Source organism: Leuciscus leuciscus, assembly GCF_965113295.1.
Source record: "Leuciscus leuciscus genome assembly, chromosome: 24".
Lineage (NCBI taxonomy): Eukaryota > Metazoa > Chordata > Actinopteri > Cypriniformes > Leuciscidae > Leuciscus > Leuciscus leuciscus.
The window spans coordinates 21,959,380-21,986,736 of NC_138723.1; the positions used below are offsets into that span (position 1 = coordinate 21,959,380).

The 27,357-nt window shown below is 36.8% G+C and overlaps 3 protein-coding genes across 6 annotated transcripts; 1 reads left to right on the forward strand and 2 right to left on the reverse strand.

The window, feature by feature from the left end:
* Window positions 1-1,002: 1,002 nt before the first annotated feature.
* On the reverse strand, window positions 1,003-5,460 carry alg5 (ALG5 dolichyl-phosphate beta-glucosyltransferase). The gene is made up of 10 exons (XM_082158313.1): window positions 5,198-5,460; window positions 4,759-4,927; window positions 4,012-4,058; window positions 3,584-3,652; window positions 3,396-3,488; window positions 3,028-3,141; window positions 2,787-2,846; window positions 2,535-2,686; window positions 1,537-1,622; window positions 1,003-1,384 (listed from the first exon to the last, which is right to left on the reverse strand). Exons 1-10 carry the CDS (start codon window positions 5,282-5,284, stop codon window positions 1,269-1,271), a joined length of 993 nt encoding a protein of 330 aa, XP_082014439.1. The 5' UTR covers window positions 5,285-5,460; the 3' UTR covers window positions 1,003-1,268.
* A 58-nt stretch (window positions 5,461-5,518) lies between these two features.
* Window positions 5,519-8,871, forward strand: exosc8 (exosome component 8). The gene is made up of 11 exons (XM_082158314.1): window positions 5,519-5,656; window positions 5,807-5,843; window positions 5,954-6,017; window positions 6,130-6,203; window positions 6,279-6,324; window positions 6,420-6,525; window positions 6,706-6,751; window positions 6,864-6,960; window positions 7,033-7,153; window positions 7,315-7,421; window positions 8,646-8,871. Exons 1-11 carry the CDS (start codon window positions 5,640-5,642, stop codon window positions 8,762-8,764), a joined length of 834 nt encoding a protein of 277 aa, XP_082014440.1. The 5' UTR covers window positions 5,519-5,639; the 3' UTR covers window positions 8,765-8,871.
* On the reverse strand, window positions 8,783-26,890 carry supt20 (SPT20 homolog, SAGA complex component). 4 transcript variants are annotated; one of them, XM_082158308.1, is made up of 24 exons: window positions 26,741-26,890; window positions 26,207-26,284; window positions 26,001-26,036; window positions 25,744-25,869; window positions 25,483-25,609; window positions 25,282-25,385; window positions 24,585-24,701; window positions 24,443-24,496; window positions 24,211-24,350; window positions 23,123-23,282; window positions 19,075-19,131; window positions 18,805-18,876; window positions 18,531-18,700; window positions 18,294-18,326; window positions 17,319-17,421; window positions 16,896-17,001; window positions 15,801-15,938; window positions 14,853-15,126; window positions 14,019-14,167; window positions 13,393-13,448; window positions 13,197-13,313; window positions 12,974-13,073; window positions 12,534-12,622; window positions 8,783-9,630 (listed from the first exon to the last, which is right to left on the reverse strand). In XM_082158308.1, the coding sequence occupies exons 2-24, from the start codon at window positions 26,207-26,209 to the stop codon at window positions 9,481-9,483; spliced, it is 2,481 nt and encodes an 826-aa protein (XP_082014434.1). In that variant the 5' UTR covers window positions 26,210-26,284; window positions 26,741-26,890; the 3' UTR covers window positions 8,783-9,480. The 4 variants fall into 4 exon arrangements, with proteins under 4 accessions (XP_082014434.1, XP_082014432.1, XP_082014433.1 ...); XM_082158306.1 differs by having other exon boundaries at window positions 13,393-13,451; XM_082158307.1 differs by having other exon boundaries at window positions 13,393-13,451; window positions 26,745-26,865.
* Between the last annotated feature and the right edge of the window lie 467 nt (window positions 26,891-27,357).

Below are 27,357 nucleotides of genomic sequence, written 5' to 3' on the forward strand. Positions count from 1 at the left end.
TATCGATAGCCCTACTTCTCCTGCGCTCCTCGGCGCGGACGGATACACTTCGATTGTGTGCGTAGAGTGACTTGTCCAGTTAATGACGCAAGCCAGGATGGCGACAGAGAGTCTAGAAGTTTGACATTTTCACAGTTTACAACAACTGCAGGGGAACGTAACAATACTCCCAATAATGACAGCTCGCATATTTAGTGCTCTCTTTGATCAAATGAGTTTGGCAGGGGGAATTCGCTTCCAATAAAAGGACACCGCAAAATGATCCTCTTCAATCAAGGTGCAGATGATCATATACATTACTGACGAGCCTCTATATTTAGAGCTTAGCAGACGGGAGAAATACAATACATGTATTGCTGCTTAAATAACTGATTTTAAAAATAATTTATCAGTGAAAATATTGAAATACACCATCTTTTAGAGTGGCTGACAAGATAGAGGGGCTGACTAAGAACAAATGCCTTCCTGGTGGAGAGAAAGGGAGGATAAACAGGATATTCTCTCCAGGGCGCAGAGCAACCCATTGTGTAAACCACATTAAAAAGGACTGAGTACATGCCAGACCATGGACCAGGGCTGTCACTAGAGGGGCAAAAGGAGGTGTAGATTCTAGGCCCCCTGCTTTTGGGGGGCCCCCACAATGTCAACTGAGGGGGGACCCACAGGAACAACCCACACGCCCGGATACCCTAGCTGTAGCCCTGCTATGGACCATTTCAGTAGGTCAACTGTGTTTTTAAACCTTTTTTGTGTGGATGAGTGTGTTAAAAATGGATTTGGGTGGCACTGATTTTAAACATCACATTTTAAGCACACACCACATAATTTTTTTTGGCCACATATAATAATAAATTATACTTCGATGCTCAGCATAAATCAATTTGTTTTTCAAATAAGCTTGTTTAATAAAAAAAAAAAAAAGTGTCGTAAAAAAACCTCATTTCGTCTTCATCTGGTTCTGTGCAACATTTTCAAATTAGTTGTATATGCAGAAACGCTAACTGATTATAATTTTTCTTTATTTGGCCAAAAACCATCTGCCCCATTTCAAAACCAAACCTATAGTTTGTAAAAGAAAAACATGAAAAACAGCAATATTACATTAAAAAAATAAAAATACAAGGACAATCCCCTTATGTGGTCACGGCACGGTCAGTGATAATGAAATGCTAATGCTGTTCACCGATTGCGTACGCAGTGCACTCGTTTGTGGCAAAGGGCTGTGCGTTTAACAATCGACCCGAACAGCACACTGGCAGAAACAACAGCTACTGAGTTTTTCTCTCAGACTCCAGCCTCCAGGCACCAGTGAAGTAACGCAGTCTGATAAAGACTAGATCCCGGCCCATCTGTAGCCAACTCCAGACCGGCACCAACTTTGACCCTAAATGTGCAATAAAACAAGTCTTCATTACCTCATAGTTGAAATAACCTTCATTTTTTAGACATATACTGCTAGAAAAAAGATATAGAGTATTAATTATTTTAATTGCCTATGCTTTAAGTGCATTATATTTCAAAACTGACAGCACAAACCTTCAATCTCTGTCCAGTTAACAGCCACTTCTGATATAGGGATGTCAAAACACTGAGCAATGTAGAGAAGTTCCACATCAAATGCCCTGTAGGACACATTTAAAAAAAAATTATTAAGAGGTTAAAATTCAAATTGAAATAAATAAAAATAGGTTCTTATAAAAGTAAATAAAGTGCTTTTTGGAATTTGATGCTATATTTGCAAAAGTTGCAGAAATGCCTTAAAGCGCCCCTATTATGCTATTTTAAAGGTTCCTAATTTAGTTTTTGAGTCTACATTAGGTTTTATGCATCCAAGACCAAAAAAACAACAACACAATTTTCTCATAATATACACTGCAGCATGACCTCTTTTATCACAGTGTCTGAAACGGTTTGATAATAGATTCCATCTTTCTAAACCCCTCCTTTCTGAGAGCCTACTCTGCTCTGATTGGTCAGATGACTCAGTCTGTTGTGATTGGCCTACCGCTTACAAGCATGGGTTGGAAACGAAACAGCCCGGATGCCTCCTCAACACTTGATAAGAAACAGTAAAGATGGTATCGGTTTTACTGTATCAATTCGAGCTCAAGTCCTCATTCTTTTGAAATGCATCCAAAAAGAATTTGCAGCGCATTGACATGTCGACAACACAAATCAAACACTTCCAGGCCTCAGTTACAGCTACAGTGTTTGAGGGAGGGTCATAGCAGACAATTGCAGGCATACAATAAAGACAAAAGGCTGGCATTATGCAAATTTGTTATAAACCTACATACTGTAGGTTCGAGCAGGAAGTAAGACCGGAATTACTAAGGACTCGAAACGGGCAGTTCTGAATCTGTTCTTTCTTTTGGGAGACAATAACTCCAATTTTCGTGCACTTTGATCTTTGCAGACGTTTTACATTCACAAACAGCTATATATTACACTACATCAAAGGTAATGTTCTTTTTTTTTTTTATCATAATTGGGGCATTGTATTATGAAGCTCTTCAACTTTTAAGCGTCCTTACCAGCGTTCCACATGCAGGCTGGAGAAAGTTTTCAAGGCAGCCTCACGAGTGAAGAGCTTAAATCCACATTGTGTGTCTTTAATCCCCCTCACACAAAAGAACCACACCAAGAAGTGGAATCCATACATCAGAAACGTTCGGAACATTGACCGCTGTCACAGAAAGAAACAGAACATTGAAAATGCAAAAGTACTGGCAATTTCCACGAACATTAGCTATTATGCTCCAATATTTTTGAGAAACACTGAATACCTGAGCCACTGATTCTTCTTCCAGGTGAGCTCTGGATCCACAGGAGATCGCCATGTTATCCTGCATTGACAGAAAAGGAAAACATTTTCAGATGCTCTGAGATCTTTTGGCAAGGAAAGGTCCGCAAGTAATTTGATAACTCCAGCTCCTGGTTAAGCTCCAAACAAATATGTAATCCACATACCAACCATTCTGAGATTTGCTGCATGTCTATTTATATTTACAAAAAGTGGTGTCTCACAGGCTTCTCACTGATGCTCTGAAGACCTTCTTCCACCTTTTCAATGTCAGCAAATTTAGTGGCTCCGTCAGCATCAGCCATAAGAATGAGCTTCCCACGACAGCTCAGTGCTCCCTGAGCAGAGACAAACACAACAACAAACAACATTATAGCAACTGTTGAACTAAGTGTGTGCAAAATAAGACTTTTAGCTGAGCTTGAGCAGATATTTAAACTGCTTCAGGCATCAAGCCATATAATTAATGAATGATATTTTTCACATTCTCAACTGAATGGAAACAGTATCTTTGTTTTTGTCTTTCAGCCGATTTCATCAGAAATGTTTATGACAACGCACAAGGAGGACTGGGTGTTTTTTGCATTATTACCATTTTAACTGCACCGCCTTTTCCACGGTTCTTCACCAACGTCAGAACTCTCACTTTTTGTGCGCCATACTTTTTTGTGTATTTCATGGCAACCTGAGGATACATATGATCAAGCATTCACTTAGATTGTTATATATTATTCATTGTTATATATTATAATGAATAATAACAGTAAGACGTAAAACTACCTCTGTAGTTTTGTCTTTGCTGCCATCATCTACTACAATAACTTCATATGTGAATAATGGATTCTCATTCTGTAAAATCAACAAGAGGAAAAATTGGGTTAAACAGAGTCACTTTAGTTACAGCAATGCCATCTAGTGGTGAATAGTGGTGAGTAATTCACACATGCTGTAAAAACAACCAGTCTGCAGTAACATCCAAAAGGATTCAAAGAAAACATGTGGCATCATTCCTGGATTCATAGGTGAACTCAGATATGTTTACACTTTTATAAATGTATACTTTTTTTAAAGGTGTATTTAAAGTACATATGTCATAATACAATCATTATCACAAACATTTTAGTTAGAAAAACAGAACTAATAAGTCAGTTATGACACTAGCTAGCCTGTTGTTTCATAATAAAAATGTAAAATAAAAAATAAAGCACCTGTCTTTTCTCCAGGTATTCCATGGCTTCATCCATCATAGCAGGCACTGTGTGATAAAACAGAGACAAACATTACCAATATAAATCCTCTTATTGCCAAGAGGAGGTTAATGATTTTAAGCCATAGGGATTCAGTGGGGGTTTTAACCCAAACTCTCTATATATATATATATTAGAGGTGTAACAATATATCGTGTCACAATATATCGCAATACAAAAGTGCATCAATATGTATCGTGGATAGTGACAATATGTATTGTGTGTAGTTCACCCAAAATGAAAATTTCTGTGCGAGTAAAAAATTCAAGTTTATAATGTTGAATTGAATGTAAAATAATGCAATGGGGGAATATCTGTGGGTCCTGATAATGCCAAATGTCTCATTACCAGTAAAAAGTGGCCTACATTATTTTAAATACATCTTGTCAGTGACAGAGCACAAGCATATTATTCGCCTAAAATAATTGTGTATTTTCAGCTTCAGACTCATCAATATTTTTATTCTGGTGTCTCTATTTTCCTGTGCATTGGGTTACGAGCACCAATTCCAAGAATATTGATTTCCACCCCCAATGTAATACCAAATTTAACATTTTAATAAACAGTACATTTTTTGTTAACCTTTTACTTAATGTCTTGGAGTATTGCAATAATATCGTATCATGAGTTCAGTATCGTGATATGTATCGAATCGTGACATGAGGGTATCGTTACAGCCCTAATATATATATCATCAAAATAACTCACATCTGAGTTCCTCATTGTATGAAGGGACAACCACAGACAGCTCCAATGAGGGAGGGTCCATCAGACTGGGAAAAGTCTCTTCTGTGCCCTTTGCTGTCAAATAGTGCTTCTCCTTCTCATGGCGAGTCTGATCTATCATCTTAGCACTGACATGAGCAATCACAACAACCTAAAGAGAAGAACAAACAGGTGTGACACAAAGGAGTAACTAGTTCAACTGGATGAATCGGTGAAGTTCAACAGAAGTGTGACTATATATATATATATTTACAAGTATTTCATAAGAACAATTTAATTGCAAATTCATTTTCATTAACAAATAAGAAGAAGAACAGCATGGATAGATCACTAAGAGCAAACATAAATCAGAAAAACAAGAAAACAAATACAATAATATAAGATCTATACAAATATTCAAAATAATAAGATATACATTTACCAAAAGTAAGACGATCAGCGCCAGGATCATCGAACACTCCAATAATTCACATACACAGAAATCCATCATCCAATTCCCAGTCAACATATCACTGCAGGGAATCTCACCAGTTTACAGCTAATCTACCCTACAGTATCATATAGAGCAACCTTAAAATGAGACTCCGTGAGGCGGGACATATATGAATGGGTGTCGTACTAATTTACGGAATAAATAGTTAAGTTTCCATTGTTGAAGTTTACTTCCAGTCACAGAGAAACACCTACGCGGAAGTCGTCCTGACAAACCACATCATCACAACCATCATCATCACGTTCACAGCGGGCGAAGAACGCGCAGAGCGGCGGATTGAAAACAGCACTAGCGCCCCCCACTGGAGCGGAGGACGGGAGATTCAACTCTTTACGTCACTGCAGGTTTTCACGTGGTGCCTCTAAACATCATGGCGGCTGGTTTCAAGTAAGTCAATTACAATACAGCGTGAATTACTTATGTAGATTTTATCTGAATAACTAATAATTATTTAATATACTTGAGCTTTTCAGGACAGTGAGATTGTGATTTCGCTGTATTTAACGTAAATATTGAGTGTGTGTTTTTTTGTTTTAGAACCGCAGAGCCTCTTGAATATCACAGGAGCTTTTTGGTGAGTTAATCAACGTTTTGATTTCTATCAGCTATGAAGTTGAATCAGTGTTATAACACAGTTAATAATGTTGATCTAATAACCAATTATCTTAATCTAATATTCAACAGAAAGAAAACTGTCGTCCAGATGGAAGAGAATTGGGAGAGTTTAGACCCACAACCTTAAATATTAGTAAGTATTAGATGCATATTATAAAATAACATTAAAATGTTCAGAATAATTTTCAATGCTTTAGAAGTAAAGAGGTGTCATTAGATATAATTGGGTAAACGTGTCTTTCCAGGCTCCATATCTACAGCCGATGGATCAGCAATGGTGAAAATTGGAAACACCACAGTAATCTGTGGGATAAAAGCTGTAAGAATCATTTTTATTTTCCGAAAAGCTATGATACTGTGGTGGATAAAGAAGTTACAGCATTTTTTCTCGCAGGAATTAACTACACCACCCTCTGATGCTCCAAATAAAGGATATATAGGTAAATGTAATTAGGCTATAACTGGGTAACTGACAAATGTTATACATTGGGGTGTTGAATGAAATTTTGAATGAAGTTCCTCTTTGGTCTCCAAGTCCCAAATGTAGATCTGCCTCCACTGTGCTCGTCTAGATTCAGACCCGGACCACCAGGAGAACAGGCTCAGGCAGCCAGCCAATTTATCGCAGATGTCATTGAGAGGTATAACTCAAGAAAAACATTTCTTTGTGGGTTAAAGCAACGTGATTGGTTGTCAAAAAAAGAGGCAAAATGTATTTCTTATAAATTTTAGCAAGCCTGCAAATAATGTTGGTCAAGCAAAACATTATCATTATTATTATTACTTAATTCTTGTTTATTCTCTTCTCTTCTGCTCTGCAGTTCAGATTTAATAAATATGGAGGAATTGTGCATTGAAAAAGCTAAGGTAAGATATAAATATAATGTTAATACTAGAATCTTTAATAAATATACTCTAAAAATACCATAACATTGCTCATTTAAAAATCCTTGCATTTCATTTATCACTTATTTTCTAGCTTTGTTGGGTGCTGTACTGTGATATTATGTGTTTGGATTATGATGGGAACTTACTTGACGCCTGCATCATAGTTTTGCTGGCAGCTTTAAAGAACGGTGAGCACTTCATCTGAATATAACATCCTCCTGCTGTTATGATGACTAATAAACACATTTCCAATTTCTCAGCCCAACTTCCTGAAGTCACTGTAAACAAAGAGACAGACTTAGCAGAAGTTGACATCCAGAAGAAGAGACACTTGAAGATCAGCCGGCACCCAGTTGGCTCATCGTTTGCAGTATTTGATGAGTAATTAACATATTTCTCTATTACACAACACGCTATTTAGTTTAGCCAAATTAACTTAATAATCATTAAAAACGAGAACACTGGTCTCAGATCAATATAAAATTCTTTAGAAATGACAAGAATGAGTTCACAGACACTTTTTCCATTTCCTCCTTTCGCAGTTCCATCATCATCGTCGACCCCACAGCGGAAGAGGAAAGCTTGTCTACAGCATTAATGACTGTGGTAACAGACGAGGAGGATCAACTCTGTGCCGTCCACAAACCAGGTGAACATCAAGACATTTGACACAAAACTGCAGGTTATTTACAGCATCAGGGATGCAATATCATTGGGGTGAAAAAGGCAACATTATGGAAGCTTGTTTCCACCATGGAATAAAAAAAAGGTAAATGTGACTATCTCACAAATCTGACTTTTTCCTGCAATTGTGAGTTTATCTCACAATTTAGGCTTTTATTCGCAGAATTGTGAGTTCATCTCTCACAATTCGTACTTTATAACTTGCAATTGTGAGTTTATATCTTACAATTCTGAGATTATCTATCTAAACTCGGAATTGCGAGGAAAAAATCTGAATTAAGATAATCTTGGAATTGCTAGAAATAAAGTCAGAATTGTGAGAAAAAATTTAGAATTGTAAGAATCTCGGAATTGCAAGATATAAACACGGAATTTCAAGAAAAAAAGTTCGAATATGAGAATTTTGGGTTGCTAGATCAGAATTACTAGATATTTAAACGGAATTGGGAGATAAAGTTGGAATTTTGAGAATCTTGGGTTGCTAGAAATAAAGTCAGAATTGCAAGAATAATGTTAGATTTGTGTGAATCTTGGATTTGCTAAAAAATAAAATCAGGATCGCGAGAGATAAAACACGGGGATAATCTTGGATTGCTAGATCGCATCAAAGTCAGAAATGTGATAAAATTCGGAATTGCGAGATATAAAAAATTACAAGATAAAAAAAACTATTCCATCAGGGAAACAAGCTTCCATATGACAAAGAGAGAGCATAGCAGCAATTTTAGCATTAAGTTATAAGGAAAAACTCCCCCTTGACTATATTTAGTCAAATTATACTATATTTAGCTTTGGATAAAAGTGTCTGCCAAATGCATTAATATAAATGAAATGCTATTGTACTGTAAAATAATGAGTAATTAATAATAATAGAATTTTATTTAATTAATGTCTTAATTTCTTTGCTTTCAAACACCAAACCATAGAGCTTTTATTTTGGCAGAAAAATTGCAGAAGACCTCAAAGCTTCTCTTTTGTTGACAATTTTTTTTTTTATAAACGATTCTCATATCAATATAAAACAAAATCATCAAATGGATCATAAATGACCTATTTTGGATCCAAAGTGTCACTTTGTCAAAGGTGTCAAGATTGTAGATGAGTATCGCCAGAGTTAATTTTTGTGGTCTGTAGATTTGGTTGAATATTATTTGTAGATTTAAAAACAAATATAAATGCTTTGCTTTAGGTGGGACGTCGTTATCCGGTGAGAAACTACAACACTGCATCAATCGAGCCATAACGAGAAACAAAGAGATCAGCAAACTAGTGGACAAAGTCATTGGGAGCATGAAGACGACGAAATAAACACACACAGTCGTGACATTTTTATCTAAAAGTTGTATTTTTCACTGTCAATATATACTTTCTTTTTTTATCACAATAAAACTGCCGACAAAGATCATTTACAAAAATTCTGCCTCAGTGTTCAGAAATGTCATCCACTCACATGGTTTAGATTTTTTTTTCTCCATAAGAATATACATCAACTCCCCCCCTCAGTATAACAAAATGCCATTTTAAAATGTGCCATATAAAAACCGCACATAATTGCATGCTGGGACAAGGCAGCCCATCATTCTGACATCCAGCAGTAGAGAGAAGGTTTTCTCATAATGGTAAAGTTGAGCAACAGGTGATTGAGGCACATCTGTACGGCCCTTATTAGTGTGCGTAGGGTCCACCCTCTCGAGCCGGACAGGCTCTCGTTGAAAGGGCCATTTGGAAGGAGAATAAAGACAGCATGCCGTAGGGAACCCTACAAGAAGAATTGTCTCATTTCATGTCTTGTATTTCTTTAAAAAATATGGTAATACTCTAAGGTCCCCTGCACTAAATGTCCTCGATGTAACACGAATAGTCCTCTGGCCTGAGGTCAGGTGGGTAACTCCTGCACCCCTATGAATGTTTTTTTGTTTTTTTACTTTAGTCCGGTTGAGCCAGTCAGTCCATAAAATCCTGTGGATCAAGCACAGTGGCGCATGTTGACGTCCTCACGGTGGGTTAGTGGACGGGGCCGGAGGTCATGATTTGGGGAGGGGCTGTGGCGTGCTGCGTTTCCTCTTACTTCTTGGCTGGTTGACGGAATGTTGCCGTGGCAGCGCCGACTGTGCCGCCGCCCCCACTGCCATACCCATTTGCTGCTGTTGCATTTGGTGCTGCAAGAATTGCAACTGTGCGAAAGGGAAAGTAACGGATAATGAATTTGTGCCGTTAAAAACGCACCAAGAGTCTCCTCTCACAGCAGCTGTGTCTCAGAAGCATTTCCTACATGTAGCCAAGGAGTTCAACGTTATGACGATCATCAAACTGACACCCTCTAAATAGTAAATTTTATTTAAAACACCCTCTAAATTTTTTAATCAAATATTAAATAATTATTTAATTGTTTTAAAGAGCCATACACTACTGTTCAAATGTTTGTTTTTTCTTGAAAGGAATTAATACTTTTATTCAGAAAGTTCAGAAATGTTACAAAAATATATATATTGCAAATAAATGCTATTCATTTGAACTTCATATTCAAATAATCCTGAAACAAATGTCACAGTTTCCATAAAAATATTAAGCATCATGACTGTTTTGAATATTGATAAAAAAAAAAGCAAATCATCATATTAGAATGATTTTTGAAGGATCATGTGACACTGAAGGCTGGAGAAAAGATGCTGAAAATTCAGCTTTGCATCACAAGAATAAATAACATTTTAAAATAAGAAAAACAGTAAAAATAAGAATAATGTTGTTTCACAATACTACTGTTCTTACTGTGTTTTTATCAAATAAATGCAGCCTTCGTGAGAATAAGAGAATAAAACATTTACAAAAATCTCACCTTAAACTTTTAAACAGTAGTGTATATTGTGCTTGCATGTGAATTTTCTTTTAAAAAGATGAGTTAATGCCCTTACTATTATTGTAAAATTTGGGATGCACCAATATTAAAAATCTAGTCGATAAACTTCAAGTTCTGTAGTGATAACAGACAAATGGCGAAAGACAGAAATTCTATTAGGTCTAAAATGAAAAAATAAAACACTATCAACTTAAATCATATTAAATGCAACAAGTGAATTTAAGCATCACATCATTATAAATGTACAGTGTAAAAAAAAAAAAAAAAGTTAATTTTGAGATCTGCTAAAGATGACATTTAACAGTGTAACTAAATTAGTCATGTTTTTAAAGATGGATGAATCTAATGGGAAATGAGCATGCACTAGCAAATATCCAATATTGACAGATTCTGATAAAACATCTCTACCATCATCTGATAACTGATATGGTTCTAATATCTTGCAATCCGATCTACAATTTAGAAAATCCCTTTAGCTAGTAATGTACATTGTATACAATATTACATGCTTAACATGTTTGCGTCGCCCCTCCCGTTGGCTCAGATAATGGAAGAGTTTCAACTAAAGCAGAGCTGCTGAAGGGAAACCACCATTCTTTAAAACCGCAGTGAAAATGGAAGCAACACGCTGGACAGACATCGAAGTGTTTGCAGAAGCTGGGTGAGGTAGAAAGAGGGAGGAATGCTATATTCAATGGGGAAATAATGGGAACGACAAACTGTGAAGAACAGGAAAGGATCAAGCAGTAGTGAAAAGGAAGGCGATAAATGTAAAAGTGCAATGCAGCTGTTGTTTTGTCAGCTATGCTGTATTACACACACACACACACACTCTTGTTTGGTGTCAGTAAGACAGCAACTTCAACTCGCATCTCAGCTTGGACTAATGCAAGGGTTCGGCTGTTACTGGTCAGATGTGTGTGATGGATAACACAAGCACAACACAAATTAGTCATGCTTATCAATGAAACATGAAATCTGATGAATCCTTCTAAATAAGACATTTATGAAGTTTTGAAATATATCTCAATTGCTATAAAAACATGCTTCAAGCTGCTGTTAAGAGATATGCCACAAGCTCAACATTATATGCAAAGATGTTGGTAAAGGCTTAGACAAGAATGGTTACTCAAACACGGCAAGCTTTACACATTGGTCAGAAGTTGCCAGGAAAGAAACTATTGATGTGATAAACAGTGTTTAGCTGTGTAGACTTGAGCATTTAATCTAAAGAATGAATGCATAGACATCATATAACAGACTGATCCACAGTCTTGCACCAGACCTTTGAACTCAATGTAAAAAAAAAAAAAAGATGTTAAATTGTGATTCTGTCCTTAGATGTCGCTATATTGTACACACCACTTTTGAAAAGTTTGGGGTCAGTAAGAGATTAAAAAATAAAAATAAATTAATTAACACGGCAAGGACAAATAAATTGATCAAAAGTGAGGGTGAAGACACATTGATAGAAAATCATGTTTATGTAAAAAATGAGAGTGATACTTCATGTTTTTGTGGAAACCATTGATGATAATAATAAGAAATGTTTCTTGAGCACCAAATCATTATATTAGAATGATTTCTGAAGGATCATGTGACACTGAAGACTGGAGTAATGATGCTGAAAATTCAGCTTTGCCATCACAGGAATAAATTACATTTGAATTTATATTAGAATAGAAAATAGTTATTTTAAATTGTAATAATATTTCACAATATTAGTTTTTACTGTATTTTTGATCAAATAAATGCAGCCTTGGTGAGAAGAGACTTCTTTCAAAAACCAAATTACAGACCCCAAACTTTTGTGAAAAAAGAAAAAAACCATTAAAAAAAAAAAAAGTGAATTTTTTTCAACCTTTAGATATTTTAGGGTGATAATTATACGTTTTATAATTGTGTAATGTAACGTATTTCAACCTGGGGAAAAAAGTAGGGCGGCACCTTATTTAATCTATTGAGAACTGATTGGTTTATAAAAAGTAGGTGCGTACAATGTGCGTAAGTGATGTCAGCCAGAAGGTGTTTCAGAGCTGGAGCAAGTTATTATAATTTGATGACGTTGGAATAAAATGAATTGACAAATCATGCACAATAAGACCAGAAAGGTGTTTTAAGAAAGTAAATAGGGTCGCTTTTGAATTCATGTCAAGAGGTCAAAGGTCAGTCTGATATATACATGTCTATGGGTGGATGAGGTCAAAGTTGCTGCATTACTTGGATCTGTGGCTGGTGCTGTTGCTGGAGCCTCGGGGATGGTAGGCTGGGCCCGGACCCCTCCAGACCACAACCCAGCTGGGACAGCACTACCACGGACAGAGGGGTGGGGTGGAGGAGGAGGAGGAGGAGGGGAGAGAGAAAGAATAGGGTGGGGAGGGAGGTAACAGGAAATAAAAGGTAGAATGTAGCAAAAAGGAAAAGTGGCATCCACCATCATGTTAATCAAATGACAAACCAAATAGTAAAAAAAATAGTAAATTAACTTCGACTGATCTACGTTGAGATTAGTATGACACACTACAAAATCTGAATTCATTAGTATGTCTACTCGCTGTGTTAGTGTCTGTTAGAGATATCTGGACTAGAGATGTACTTGAATAACAGTAAGAGGAGTAGCAGAGAAATGAAATGCATGTATCCGGTGCATGAGTCTGTACCTGCTGCCTGAGGGGACATGAATCCCCCCACTCCGGTAAGATTGATGACTGCCGTCTGTTGTGCGGTCAGTCCCTGTTCTGTCGTCAGACCCGGGTCAGCCTGATGCAAAGAGGACAACTGAATTACTATTCAGATTTTCACTCTATTAGTTAATCCTCCGCATCGCAAGATTACTAGAATAAGGAAAGCGGTGTAAAATGACGGACACTGTGTCTAACTCACAGACTCCCCCTGCTGCTGGGGGCTGGATGTGGCCGACTGGCTGCTCTGCTGTTGAGGGGAGAACTGAGACAACTGCTGCTGCTGTAGAGAGTTAAAAATCAGAGGTCCCGTAGGGAGCTGAAAGAAAGCGAAACACAAAAATAATGAGAGAATCATCTCCACAAAACCCATTACATTACAGGAAAAGCGCCCTCACCTGAAGAAGGTTGAGCGGTCGCAGTCCCGGGCTGTTGTTCAGGCCAAAAGGCCCGCCTGCTGGGACAACATGAACATTTTAATAGGGGTGTCACAATATATCACAATACAAAAATGCAACAATATTTATCGTGGATAGTGACAATATGTATTGTTCACCAAAAATAAAAATGACTGTGTGAGTTGTCAGAGTTTTAGAGTCAGTACTACATTATAATGTTGAATATAATGTATAATAATGCAATGGGGGGAATATTTGTGTCCTGATAATGCCAAATGTATCATGTTACCAGTAAATACATTATTTTAAATATATCTAGCCAGTGACAGTGCAAGCATATTCAGCTAAAATAATTCTGTATTTTCAGCTTCAGAATCATGATTATTTTTTATTCTGGTGTCACCATTGTCCTGTGCATTGGGTTTAAGCATTTTAATCAAACAGTACATTTTCTTGTTAACCTTTTTTTTTTATAATAGCCTTATTGTATCATGAGATGTATCGATTCGTGACATGAGAGTATCGTTACACCCCTACATTTTAATCTTCACAATAGTGACGGATAACTTGTAAAAGTCACTGATGAACATCTGACCATGCAGGGAGCAAATGACGGAGACGTTCACCTGCTGGAGCTGCAGGCTGCATGGAAGGCAGAGCTCCAGACATGAGACCACCAGAGGGCAGAAGTCCACTCAGGGGTATACCAGACGCCAGGGTCCCAGGACTACAACCCAGCATCGGGTTAGAACCGCTCATCAGGGTCTGTGGACTGCTGTGTGTAAGAGAGATTCAGCCGGGTGAATATAGTCACTTTACAATTGTTGCTTGTCAGACTGTATGAACATGATCCCTGCTGTAAGCCATGTCCCTCAGTAGGATCTCTGTCGTCAATGTCGGGCAGTCAAACAGACAGTCAAAAATGGACAAACGCACGAAAACTCATTTGGAGTTTTACATCATCAAACCATGACACGTTCGGTGACTGAGCTGCATGCGTGATGTAAATGGTGGCTAGCGGCGAATAACAATCTCTATGTTGGTCATGGCTTGTCTTTAAAAGAAAAATAGAAGAAGAATAATAGAAAAAGAAGAAGAATAGAAGAATAAGAAAACAAACACTATGTGTGTGCATCAAGTGGTGGTTTGTTGTTGTCGCACTAATTGCGTCATTAGATTCTGCGCTCCTATTGGTATTTGATTTGACCTTTTCATAGAAAATTCACTGCGGGACTGTGCGTCAAATCTTCTGACACTGGCAGAATTTCATCAGAGGTCAAATTTGATCGCAATGGTCATCAATCGGCTGTCGGCAAACATGTCAAACTAGCGATCAAAGACTACAGATTTTAGCCTAGGATCAGAGGAATATTTTATTCTCAGACGGCCAAATTGTGGATGAAATCATACAGTGTACACCCGGCTTTAGTCAAATAAAACAATTTTTTCGTGTCACTTACCAAACTGGGCCCACCACATTGATGAAGTTCAGCCCTGCAGGGTTGGTCATGACCTGTGAAGATGTGGTGCTGGACGTGGGCAGGGGAATAGTCATGACGGGCAGGGCCATCTGCTGCTGGGTGAAGGGAGTCAGCAGGGTAGGTTGCTGTGGGAGGGTGGGGTCCTGAGGGGTGGGCGTTAATGAGGGCGTGACACCCTGAACGTCGGCGGGGTGTGGCGTAGAACACGGCGTGTTGGTGGGTGTGGGTGTAGCGGGCTTGGGAGTACCTGATCCTATGGATGACAATCAGAGGAAAAAGAGGGTTGAAAAATTCATAAACAAATATATGGCTAGCAAGTGACGCATCAGCAAGCAGTGGTAGAAATGCATGTATAAAAAAAAAAATACAGGCTACGAATTTTCACCAGATGGCTTAAATGGCAAAATTTGGAAAGAATTAATCATTTTAGAGTGAAGTAGGGTAATTTAATTGTTTTCTGCATATTTTCTTTTCTTTTCTTTTTTAAGCTTAAAAATTACTTTTAACTCAAAAGAGTTTTTAATGGCAAAATCCATTTTTGGCCAGAGTGATTTAGGAAAAGCTTCACTGTGACAAAAAGTTTTTATACAAAAAGCTAAATAAAACAAAGATTATTGGAGTAAATAATATTTTAGTCTTTCTACTTGGTCCACATTCTCACCCAATTTAATAGGACTATATAATTATAATTATGATTTTTTGTGTGTGATTATTATTAAATAAAAATCTGAAGCAAACTAAAAAATATATATTGTAATAACACTATTGTACTATAAAATAAAAATGTGAATAACTCATTTTATTTTACTTTACAATTTGACAATCGCACTAAGCCATATTGCCATATCGATTTTATTTGGATATATCATGCAGCCCTGGTCAGTAACAGCTTTGTGGTTGTGGATGGAGAGATACTCAGTTACTCACTCTGCATGGGCGAGAGAGCAGCAGGGGACAGCAGGCTAAGCTCCATGGAGTGTTTCCGGGAGAGCGACTGATTCTTCGAGGGTGGAGGAGTCGGGCACTTGAGATGGCCGCTGGAGGCCTGTGTACTGTACAGGTTTCCTAGACAACAGGACGGAGTGTTTGTTGGTACACTTTTTAAAGTGGAGAGACAAAAACACATTGTGACAGACAGAAAGAAGGGAATGAGACCAAGACCTGACCTGACTTTCATCAATCTATATACTGGTTCTTGTGAAAGCTCCAACATGCTGCATAACACTAGAATGAACCTGATTGGTTCTCGCATGTCAAACAATCATGCTTGAGCTTCAATTTACCATAACTGATGTGTGTTGATGAATGTTAAATGTTTTATGAATTTTCATTTTTGGGTGAACTAAGTAACCCTTTAACAACATTCCGATTGTTCAGCTTGACGAAATGTCTCTGCGAAAAAAAAAACTTTCAGTGGACAAAAACTCCATAAGACAGCTGTCAAAGTTGTGATTTGTGAAAATGCCGCGATCCAGAACCTTTATACAGTGCATGACATTGTAAAGACTGTAAATCTATTCCTCACAGCTTCGTTTTTATCCGTGTTAAATTCTGTATGTCGTCTAACCTGACTAAGGTCTTTTATAGAGGGGCGCCAGGGATGACATATTTTTTGTGGGCCAAACCCTGGAAATGAATTAGCATTTAAGCACTTCCGGTTCCATCATTCTCTAGTCAAGTTTTTTAATTTTTGATGGGCTTTTGGTTGAATGCTTGAAATAAGGTCGGTGGTGAACATGCTCAAGATATTTTTAAAAGCTTTTACTTGTCTTCTAAAAGGTGGTTGCTATAAGTGGCTAAATGGGACTACAGAGGTTGTCGGGGACATTAAACGTCATCAGCCAAACAGGTAAACTCATCTACTCACTCGTCCGCTTTCACAGCCCCGTCGTGTTTATAATCACGCTCTTGCAAACGATTATAACTCGAACTTTCAGGGGAAATGTTTTAAAACATTTATACACATACATACATACATGAACATATAAAATAATCATACATCATACATTAAGTCTGTCTCACCTGAGGAGGCGCAGGCTGAGCCGGCTGGCAGTTTGATAGGAGGAGGTCTGTGTTTGACACCCTTTCCTAAAACCGAAGACTGGACCAGCGCTGAGAAACCATCAGCCTGCATCAACAACAAACAGCCATCAAATTGGTCTGATCTTGGATGATGTATGGATGTCATAAAATTTACATTGATTCTTTTTTTCAGGCAAATGCAATTGTTTTGGTACCCATTTTCTATATCTGGCACATCAATCTATAATCAATCACTTTTGGGATTGGTTTAGACAGGCAGAAAAAGAGCATATCTGCCACATATCTGTTTTTCTATAGCATGAATTGCAAAATAAATACATTAGATGATTACAAACCTGATCAAAATCAGATTAAAACCATAGTCGGAACAGTAAGATATATACATCATGCAAAGTGTCTCACCTCGTTCTCCCTGGTGGGGGAGAGCTGGCCTTGCGAGTTGTGCAACATCTTCACCTGACACTTCACGTCCCGTTCATACACCTCTTTATACTGCGTCAGAAACCTGCAGCACAGGAATGTTCACATAGTGGCTGAAAACAACCAAGACTAGGATCCTAGAATCCTGACCAGGACCAGGAATCCTTACACTGGCTCCCTGTCAGGTTTCGTGTTGATTTTTAAATTCTCATGCTTATTTATAAGGCTTTGGGGTCAGGCAACTCAATATTTGTCAGAACTCTTAATCCCCCAACATCCCAACGCGAGATCTCCGCTCCTCTGAAGCTGGTCTTTTAACTGTCCCGCCAACTCGTTTAAGATCAATGGGTGATAGGGCTTTCTCTTCACTTGCTCCAAAACTATGGAACTCTCTGCCCTCTGAAATAGTCAAGCAGAATCTATTAAGTGTTTTTTAAATCTACCCTCAAAGCATTTATTTGATTACTTCTAACTATTTTTTCTATACCATTTAATTAATTAAAAAATTTTAATAAAAAAAAAACAAAAAAAAAAAAAAATCCTTTCCCTTTGAAACATCACTTATCAGGCTTATGCTACTCTGAATAATACCTGAACTTCGTATTTTGAGCACTTCCTGCGTTGTTGTTGCTTTTGCCTCTTTATGATGACTCGCTGAACTTAGTCCTAATTTGTAAGTCGCTTTGGATAAGGGCGTCTGCTAAATGACTAAATGTAAATGTAAATGTAATTATGGAATTGTTTTAATAACATATCAATTATATTTTATGTGTGTATTGTATATTTGAATGTGCTTCTCTTTTATGAATGCTTTTCTTTTATATTGTTGTATTTTTCTTATTTTTGTGAAGCGCTTAGAGATGTAACTTTTAAAGGCGCAATAGAAAATAAAATGTATTATTATTAAGACCAGAAACCCAACAACACCAAACAACAAAATGAAGCTCCCATACTTACCGATCAGCGTCTGTCTTTGAACCTATGAGGAATCTACAGATCACAGAAAAAAGAAAGAAAAAGATCAGGTACGTGAGCAAGCAAAACGGAGAGTAAAAGTAATTTTCCTGGACACTTCCCCATCTCCCATTGGTCGCATATAAATGTAATGTATAATATAAGAAAATTGAATATATAACATAATGTGAAATAAGTACTTGTAAGTGAAATGCCAAAATGTCATCAGTTGTTTCTTACGGTGGGTGAATGAGGTGTAGGTCTGTGACGTCCTCCTCTGATTTGGAGTCTTTGGCGCTGTAGATTTTCCCGTACACCAGCGGGTCGCCCATAGACTGGAAGATAGTGACTTTTGTTCTTTGAGACTGGCCTCCCATCTCACACTCGAAAATGTAGTCGTCCCTCACGTCCTGTTCAGAGACAAAGACAACATGTCACACAGATAAAACAACATTTTACAGGGTTCATGACAGTACAGTATTGTTACTATGTAATATTCACACAATTTTGTTACCTTTGCAGGCCAAACAGTGGGCTGATTGTCATCTATTTTGACTGAGTTTTCTGCCACTGCATATTTCTCTACCTGAAGGCATAGAGAAAAACTCATTTTCATAGATTTGGCTACAGGACAAAATCTCCAAACATCCCACATCAGAACACCGAAGGCCACAAGACAGTGACATTTATACATTTCAAGTTATTTCTGTGATGAAATATTGTTGGACCTTCAGAAAAGAGAGATGACACTGTATGTTCATTTAACTGCATCACAGCAACTCACGTCAATTTCTGCTGGGACGGACAGCTGACAACTGTTCTGTTTCCACATGTCCACACACTACAAGAGAAACAAGAGTGATTTAAACACCTAAAACACCCACTCTAGTGATAAAGATCGATAAGATCTAACCAAAACTCGGAATGAATATTGAGTATTTGTTTAAAGAGGACATTTGATTAATTAATTTAAATTTTTTAGTTTTAACACTTTTGAAAGATGTCTCTTAATTCTCACCAAGGCTGCATTTATTTGATCAAAAATACAGTAATACTGTGAAATATGATTACAATTTAAAATAGCTGTTCATTCATTTAAAATAATTATAAAATGTAATTTATTCATGTAATGGCAAAGCTGAATTTTCAGCATCATTATTCCAGTCTTCAGTGTCACATGATCCTTCAGAAATTATTCTAATATGCTGATTTGGTATTCAAGAAACATTTCTAGTTATTCATTTCTTGCTTAATATTTCTGCGAGAAAAAAGTCCGGATTTTTTAACGAAAGTTTGAAATAACAGCATTTATCTGAAATAGAAATATTGGTAACACTTTACAATAAGGTTCATTAGTTAACTACATTAGATAACATTAACTAATAATGAACTGCACTTATACAGCATTTGTTCATCTTTGTTAATGTTAATTTCAACATTTACTAATACTTTATTAAAATCTTGTTAACATTAGTTAATGCACTGTGAACTAACATGAACAGCTTTATTTTTATTAACTAACATTAACAAAGATGAACAAAAACAGTAATAAATGTATTGCTCATTGTTAGTTCATGTTAGTTAATACATTAACTAATGTTTAATAAAGGAACCTTATTGTAAAGTGTTACCGAAGTGTTATTTTGTAACATAATAAACATATTTACTGTCACTTTTGATCAATTTAATGCATCCTTGCTAAATAAAAGTCTTTTTAACCCCTTAAACACTGAGGCCATTTTTGGAGTTTTTTGTCTGAGTGACACACAAAAAAGTAAAGACTCATAACTTCAAAACTATAGAGAGGAGAGTCAAAAGGTAGATATCATTTGTTAGGAAACTTTTTATATTTTTAGAAAATATAAATTTGTATTACTTTTGGACAATCTAATGCTGAGAAAATGCTGATAAAAGACAAAAATATTAATATTATTTTTTAATAATTTAGATATCTTTCTTATTTGAAATGCAATAATTCAGGAAGGAAATACGGTGGCAAAATAATTCTTTTTTTGTGATGTTCCCCTATGTGTGGTCTGCGTCTGGATCGTTATTTTATGATGATAGCATAAAGTAATCCAAAGTTACAGCACTTGGAACAAAGGGAGCCTTTTTGTTAAGTCCTCACACATTTGGAAGGCAATAAAAAAATGAGTTTTCTTAGTGACATACACAAAACTAAAGACTCATAACTTCAAAACTATAGCAAGGAGATTCTAAAGGTAGGTATCGTTTGAAAGAACACTTTTCAAATTTTTTGAAAATATACATTACATTACATTTGGACATTCTCCTGCCGAGAAACTGCTGATAAAAGACAAAAAATATATATAATTTTTATTATGATAATGCATATCTTTCTTATTTGACATGGAATAACTCAGGAAGGAAATAAGGTAGAAGGAAAATTCTTTTTTGGGGAAGTCCCTCTACATATGAGCTGCATCTCGATAAAATTTTGTGGTGATTGGATAAAGCAATCAAAAGTTATAGCATTTGGAACCAAGATAGCCTTTTTGTTGAGACCTTGACGCCCCCTCATGGGCATTTTTAAAATTGTTTCACCATGAAGAAAATCTTGTCATAAAAGCAATAGATTAAGTACATTTTGGGCTCATTTGAATTGTATTAATATGCTGTAAAAAATTAAGTGCAATTTTCAATGATTTTTGAATGTTTCATGAGATGTATGATGTTTTTGACACATTGCAGTACATAGTACAAAAAACTATTTTATAGATTATGAAAAAAAATATTCTATTTATCAACAAATAACTCAGCAGTACTTAGGAGTTTTTCGAATTGGCTACATTCACTGTAAAGTTCAGACTCTAAGCTTTCAAATGACACCAATTTTGTTTGAATCAAGGCAATATTTTGGAAAAATATGATAATTAATATTTTCGCAGCTAGGTGGCGTCTGTGGGGCGTCTGCGGGCGGTACACTACGGTTGAGAGAGACTAGTCAGCACTCGTTCAGAGTTGATCGAAGTGGTTGGATGCATTAAAAAGCTGAGATTCTAAGCTTTAATATGATACATATTTTGTGTTATTCCACGTTTGAAATCGAGCACGGATGGTTCCGGGAAAACTGGAAAACACTTTGCACCCCGGGAGGATGAGAGACTTGTTTTTTAGCCAAGTATGCATCACTTCGTGAGGAATATCTCGTGATCAAAGCAATGGATTATGTTGTGTTTGGGCTCTTTGTAATCGTGAGAATCTGCTGTCAATAAAGATGTGTGATTTTTCACAATCCATGCATGTTTCATTGAGTTATGAGCTGAAACGTCACATCAAAACAACATCGCATCACTGCTATTGCTACTTCATAGATCCGCCTGTGGAATTTTTTGTGTTAGAACGCCATAAGGAATATATTTAGATCTGAGTGATGGATTATGGCGAGTTTGGGCTCTTTTTAATCTTAACAATCTGCTGTAAATAATGATGTGCCATTTTCCACAATTGATGCATGCTTCATTGAGTTATGAGTTAAAACGCGACAAGTGCTACATCTATAATAAACGGTCTATGCGCGCCGGTGGTGGTTCGTGTGTTACAACTCCCACGAGGAATATCTTTAGATCTGAGTGATGGATTTTGCTGAGTTTGGGCTCTTTTTAATCGTGAGAGTCTGCTGAAAATAATGATGTGCATTTTTCTACGATCTGTGCATGCTTTGTGAAGTTATAAGTGAAAACCAAACGCGAGTGCTTCATGAGTATATACTAGGATAGGCGCGTCTGAGGTATTTTTTGTTTTAGAACGCCATGAGGAAATATCTTTAGATCTGATTGATGGAATATATTAAGTTTGGGCTCTTTGTAATCGTGAGCTCCTGCTGTAAATAACGATGTATAATTTTTCATGATCGGCGAATGTTTCATGAAGATACGAGTAAAAAGGCCAAGTCTAAGCTACCTTGCTAGGCTACGTGAATCAGTGGATTTTTTGTGGTTTAGAACTCCATGAGGAATATCTTTAGTTCTGAGTGATGGATTATGTTGAGTTTGGACTCTTTTTAATTGTAAGCATCTGCTGTAAATAATGATGTGTCATTTTCCACAATTGGAGCATGTTTCATGAAGTTACAAGCGGAAATGTGTCTAAAATGCAGCATCCATATATGGTTTACACATGGGTCTCTTAAGGGGTTATTTTACAAAAACCTTGCTCAAGTTTATTAAAAACCCTGGAACAATTATGCTTGTTGTATTCTACTCATTGAGACCTTTCAAATGACATATGACACAGGACTATCTGAGCTGTATGATGTTTTTGACATATTGCAGTATGTGGTACAAAAAAGTAGTTTATAAATTATGAAAACATTTTTTTTCTATTTATCAGCAAATAACTCAGCACTACATTGGAGTTTATCAAATTGGCTACATTCATTGTAAATTTCAGACTCTAAGCTTTCAAATGACATCTATTTTAAGTTGATCCAGGTAATATTTTTGAAAAAAAATTATGATTATTAATTTTGCAGCTAGGTGGCGCCTGCGGCGGGTACACTCGTATTTAGTGGAATAACTCTGCAATCATTAGAAGTTGATCGAAGTAATTAGATGCATTAAAAAGCTGAGATTCTAAGCTTTAAAATGATACCTATTTTGTGTTGTTCCATTCAGTGGTTGCTTAGTAATTTGATTATGAATATTTTTCATGGGGTGGCGTCCCGCCGGCGGGACGCTTAGGGTTTAAGGGGTTAAACAATTGTAACAGACCTAAAACTTTTGAACAGAAGTGCACATATTTTACCAGGTTATAATTAATTTCCCCAAAATCAGCACAGAAATGAAAACACGTCTGCGTCTTTGACTCACATTCCCAGCTTTGGAGATCTTCAGGTCTATGGAGGGAGCAGGTTTCCTCTCTTTCCTCCTCTGCAGGTAGTCCAGGAGTCGGAGCTGTGGCAGCGCGGGACAGTGGCTCATCATCTCCTGCTGTCTGTTCAGAGCTGCTCGTGAATGCCTCCTAAAACACCTGAGGAGGAGAGAAACATGACTTCCATTAGCATGGAATGATGCATAACTGACATATGACAGATTTGATATTTTGCTTTTAAGCTTTCAGGATCTCTTTGTACCAAATACAACATTCTGAAGCCTTTAACTTTGGTAAAACCACATGAAATGCCCCTCTTATTTAGCTCGTCAGTACAGAGGGACGGATTCGCGTCGGGTTCTCGCACTCAACTCGAGCAGCTAAAAGAACTTCAGCTTTACTGTTTCTGTTGGTTCCACAGAGCGAGGACAAAAGCGCATGTTGGTGAAAAAAAAAAACTCACATTCCTTTAAGTCTGAACAGTACAATGAGAGATCATAACAGCAGTGGGTTTTCAAGTTCACAGGTGGTGACTAACCACAAACACACAATAAAAGATCTACTCTGTGCACTTCTACATAAGCTCTGTGGGTATGTGCAAAATGCAGTTATTAACTATCATGCTGTACACTGAACAGCACTACACTCCCATTCAAAAGTCTGGGAATTTTTTTTTTTTAAGAAATTGCTACTTTTATTTAACAAGGACGCATTAAATTAAATCAAAAGTGACAGTAAAAATTTTCAAATAGATTTCTATTTCAAATGCTGTTCTTTTGAACTTTATATTCATTAAAGAATCCTAAATTTTTTATTGTGGTTTCAACAAAAATTTAAAGCAGTTTTCAACATTGATAATAAGAAATGTTTCTTGAGCACCAAATCAGCATATTAGAATGATATCTATGTGACAGTGATAGCAAGTAATGATGCTAAAAATTCAGCTTTGCCATCACAGGAATAAATTACATTTTAAAATATACTCAAATATGAATGCACCCCTGGTGAGAACAGGAGACTTTAAAAAACTTTTTGAACAGTATAGTATACAAAAAGCAGAACGCATTTGAATGTAAAGCTGCATCACCGTTTCATGGATCGTGTGTTCATCTTCTGTTTGTTGTAGAGCAGCCGGTTGGTAGCGCAGCTGACAGAGATGGAAGGGTCCAGACACAGAGGCTCTGCTGTAGCCAGAATCAACTGACTCTCCAGCTGAAGTTTATCATCCTATAAACACATTCAAAACACATGAGAATTGATGCCTCCTCCAAACTGAGCTGTGAATCTGTCACTTTTAATGCTCTATGCAGTCGCGTCACCTGCGTCCACTTGTGGTGGTCACTTGTCATAGCATGAACGTCACAGATCAGGGTCTGGTGAAGAGAAGAGACACAGCTTAGTAAAAATACTCACCTCAAGTTTCTCAGAGACTGCTGGTCATGGATCAGGACTGTTACTGACCTGCATAGTGGGTCTCAGCAGGATGTGCCGGCTCTGGTAGGAGGGCATCTTTGCATTTCCAGACTGTCTGTAGTCCCTGACCTCAGCTATGACACAGCCACAGTGGAATATGTTCACCTGACAGAACAAAAGCAGAAAAACAAAACTAAGCCACTGGTTTATGGATCAGTAACACTGCATGTAATAATGTAGGCTAATTACACATTGAATCAATTCTGCACCAGTGTTATTTTAGCATTATTTATGTACTATAATAGGATTTTTTTTATAGTTTGAATTTATTTTCATATTTTCAGGTGTTTTATTTTTATTTTATTTTAAGATTTGTTATGTGCTTTTTGTCATTTCTATTAGTTTAGAGACTTTCTTAATATTTCTATTAAGCTTTAACTTATTTTTATGTAATTATAGTTCTTCAACTGAAACATTTTAATTTAGTTTACACAATATTTTACATTATTTCAGCTTTATTCTAATTAAGAAAACTATTTAATAATAGTTTTAGTTAACAATACCAACACTGTTATGAACTTTATATAGGGCAGGTAATGTTAATGGAAAATAAAATATTAATATAAAAAATTTTTAAAAAAAAGTTAACAAAAACATTTTCAGTGCAGATTTTTCAAGTGCATAAAAGGAAAAAAATACATGAAGAAATTACACATTAAAAAAATAGTTCAGTGATGCTATTAACCTGTGATTTTTCTAGAAGGTCTACAAGGATGGGCGGCAGCTCCTCAGCATCCAGGTACTCCAGTAACTCTCCTTCTTCATAGCGAAGTCGGATTGTTTCTGAATCTTATAGGTCGGGATAAAAACATCAGCTCGAGCAAGGGTTTATTAACAAGCAGCATGATGAGCTAAGCATAATACACAAATAAAAAGCAGACAGTACCAGATCCATTTTTTCCTCTAAGCATAAGCGAATATCCTTCATTGGCAGGGTACAGGTTGACCACCAGACATGAGACTGACTCCTGTGAGACCAGTTTCTCTAGTAGATTCACATTTCTCCTCAGTTTCTACAGAAAGAGGGCAGTAAGGACTTTGTTATTTATATACACACACATATTCAATCTGTAATATCATTCCGCGATAGTTTTGAAGTTACTGTAAAACATAAATGTGTTTGTGTGTTATAGCGGGTGAAGATTACCTTCAACTCTGGTTCTTTTTCACACTCTTCAATGTACAATTCATAAAGTTTCTGATATAAGGATTTCCTTCCGCTCGAGGACGATCGTCTCTTTGCTGGTCGCTGACGAGCACTTTCAACAATGTACTAAACAAGACATAACAATGTCATAGTAGAGTAGAAGAATACATTATTGCCATATGAACAGATATTATGGATACAAAATAAACACCAAATTGTACAGTATAAAACAACACAGAAATAAGTTTAAAGTATACCTCAGCCCGATCCAATGCATATTCTAGGACTTGTTGCTGTGGAAGAAAGATAAATGAAAATGCATAACATTAGAGGCAGGGCAAATCTCTCATATTGTCCAAACAAGTCAGTGAAAATGTCAAATATAATCAAATCAATGTCATAATTTTAAATAAAATCCAATCCTGTTATAAATACATAATTAAACCAAATCTGAAGTTCTTACCATCGTGGTTGCTGTGTGACAGGAGGCGATGCTGTGTTACACCAACACTGTCACCTCCACAAACACACCATTCAAGCCCTGAGATCAGAGAGAGACAGTTCAGAAACACACTCCACGCGTGCATTTATCTGTCCGCTGACAGTTGTCTTTAAGAACTTAACCCCAGACATCCAATGACAAGTGTATGAATGCGAATAAACAAAGTATGAGACATGGACTCAGCTCATTAAGACAGTTCTGCATCTGTGTGTTTATATGCAATCACAACATCTGGTAAACAAATGTGGTGAAATTCAGCAGGATGATGACAAAGTATGTGTTAAAGGATGCAACGGCAGTAAATATCATGCATTCATGAAATGCAGAGGAATATTATGCCAGAAGAAGAAGACAAACTTCAGCACTGGAGCTCCAGCAAACGACAGACTGGCTAACCACAGCTAACAGCTCACTTAAAATGCACAAACCCACACAACACGACCACCTGACAGAGCGGGGCATAACGTGACAATGGCGACAAACATTGAAACTGACTTGCCAATCGAGTTGCATCACCACAGGTAGGAAATCCAAAGCAAGAAGCGGAATAAATGTTCCAGTGCCTTCAATGAAAAAAACTCACAGCAGCCATTTTGTTCCAGTGTAACAACAAAATCCAAACTTCCGGTGTGCGCGCGTGTTGAAGGCGGAACCAAAGAGCTGCAGCGCGGAACCGCTCAAAAACGTAAAACAAAAAAGCATTTCTGTTCACGATATCAAAAATACACCCTGGTAAACAAACAGAGTTCTCTCCGAAATACCAAAGTTACAGATATTGTTTCGATATTAAAACGGCGGTAACTTGGTCAAGCCACCTATGTATGTCATCAGAAAATAGAGAAATGGCAAACAAAATGACACAAACATTCTGTGGGGGGATCAGTAATAAATTATGGGATACAGTATGTGGCAAAATGCAGAGCTCGGTCTTTAATGTCTATCTTATTAACAAACCAGCAAACATTTAAATGATCTAAATAATACATTATTATAAACAACAATAATTTAATTATTATCGTTTTTAAAGGGTTAGTTCACCTACAAATGAAAATTCTGTCATCACTTACTCACCCTCATTTTGTTCCAAACCTGTGTGAGTTTCTACCTTCTGT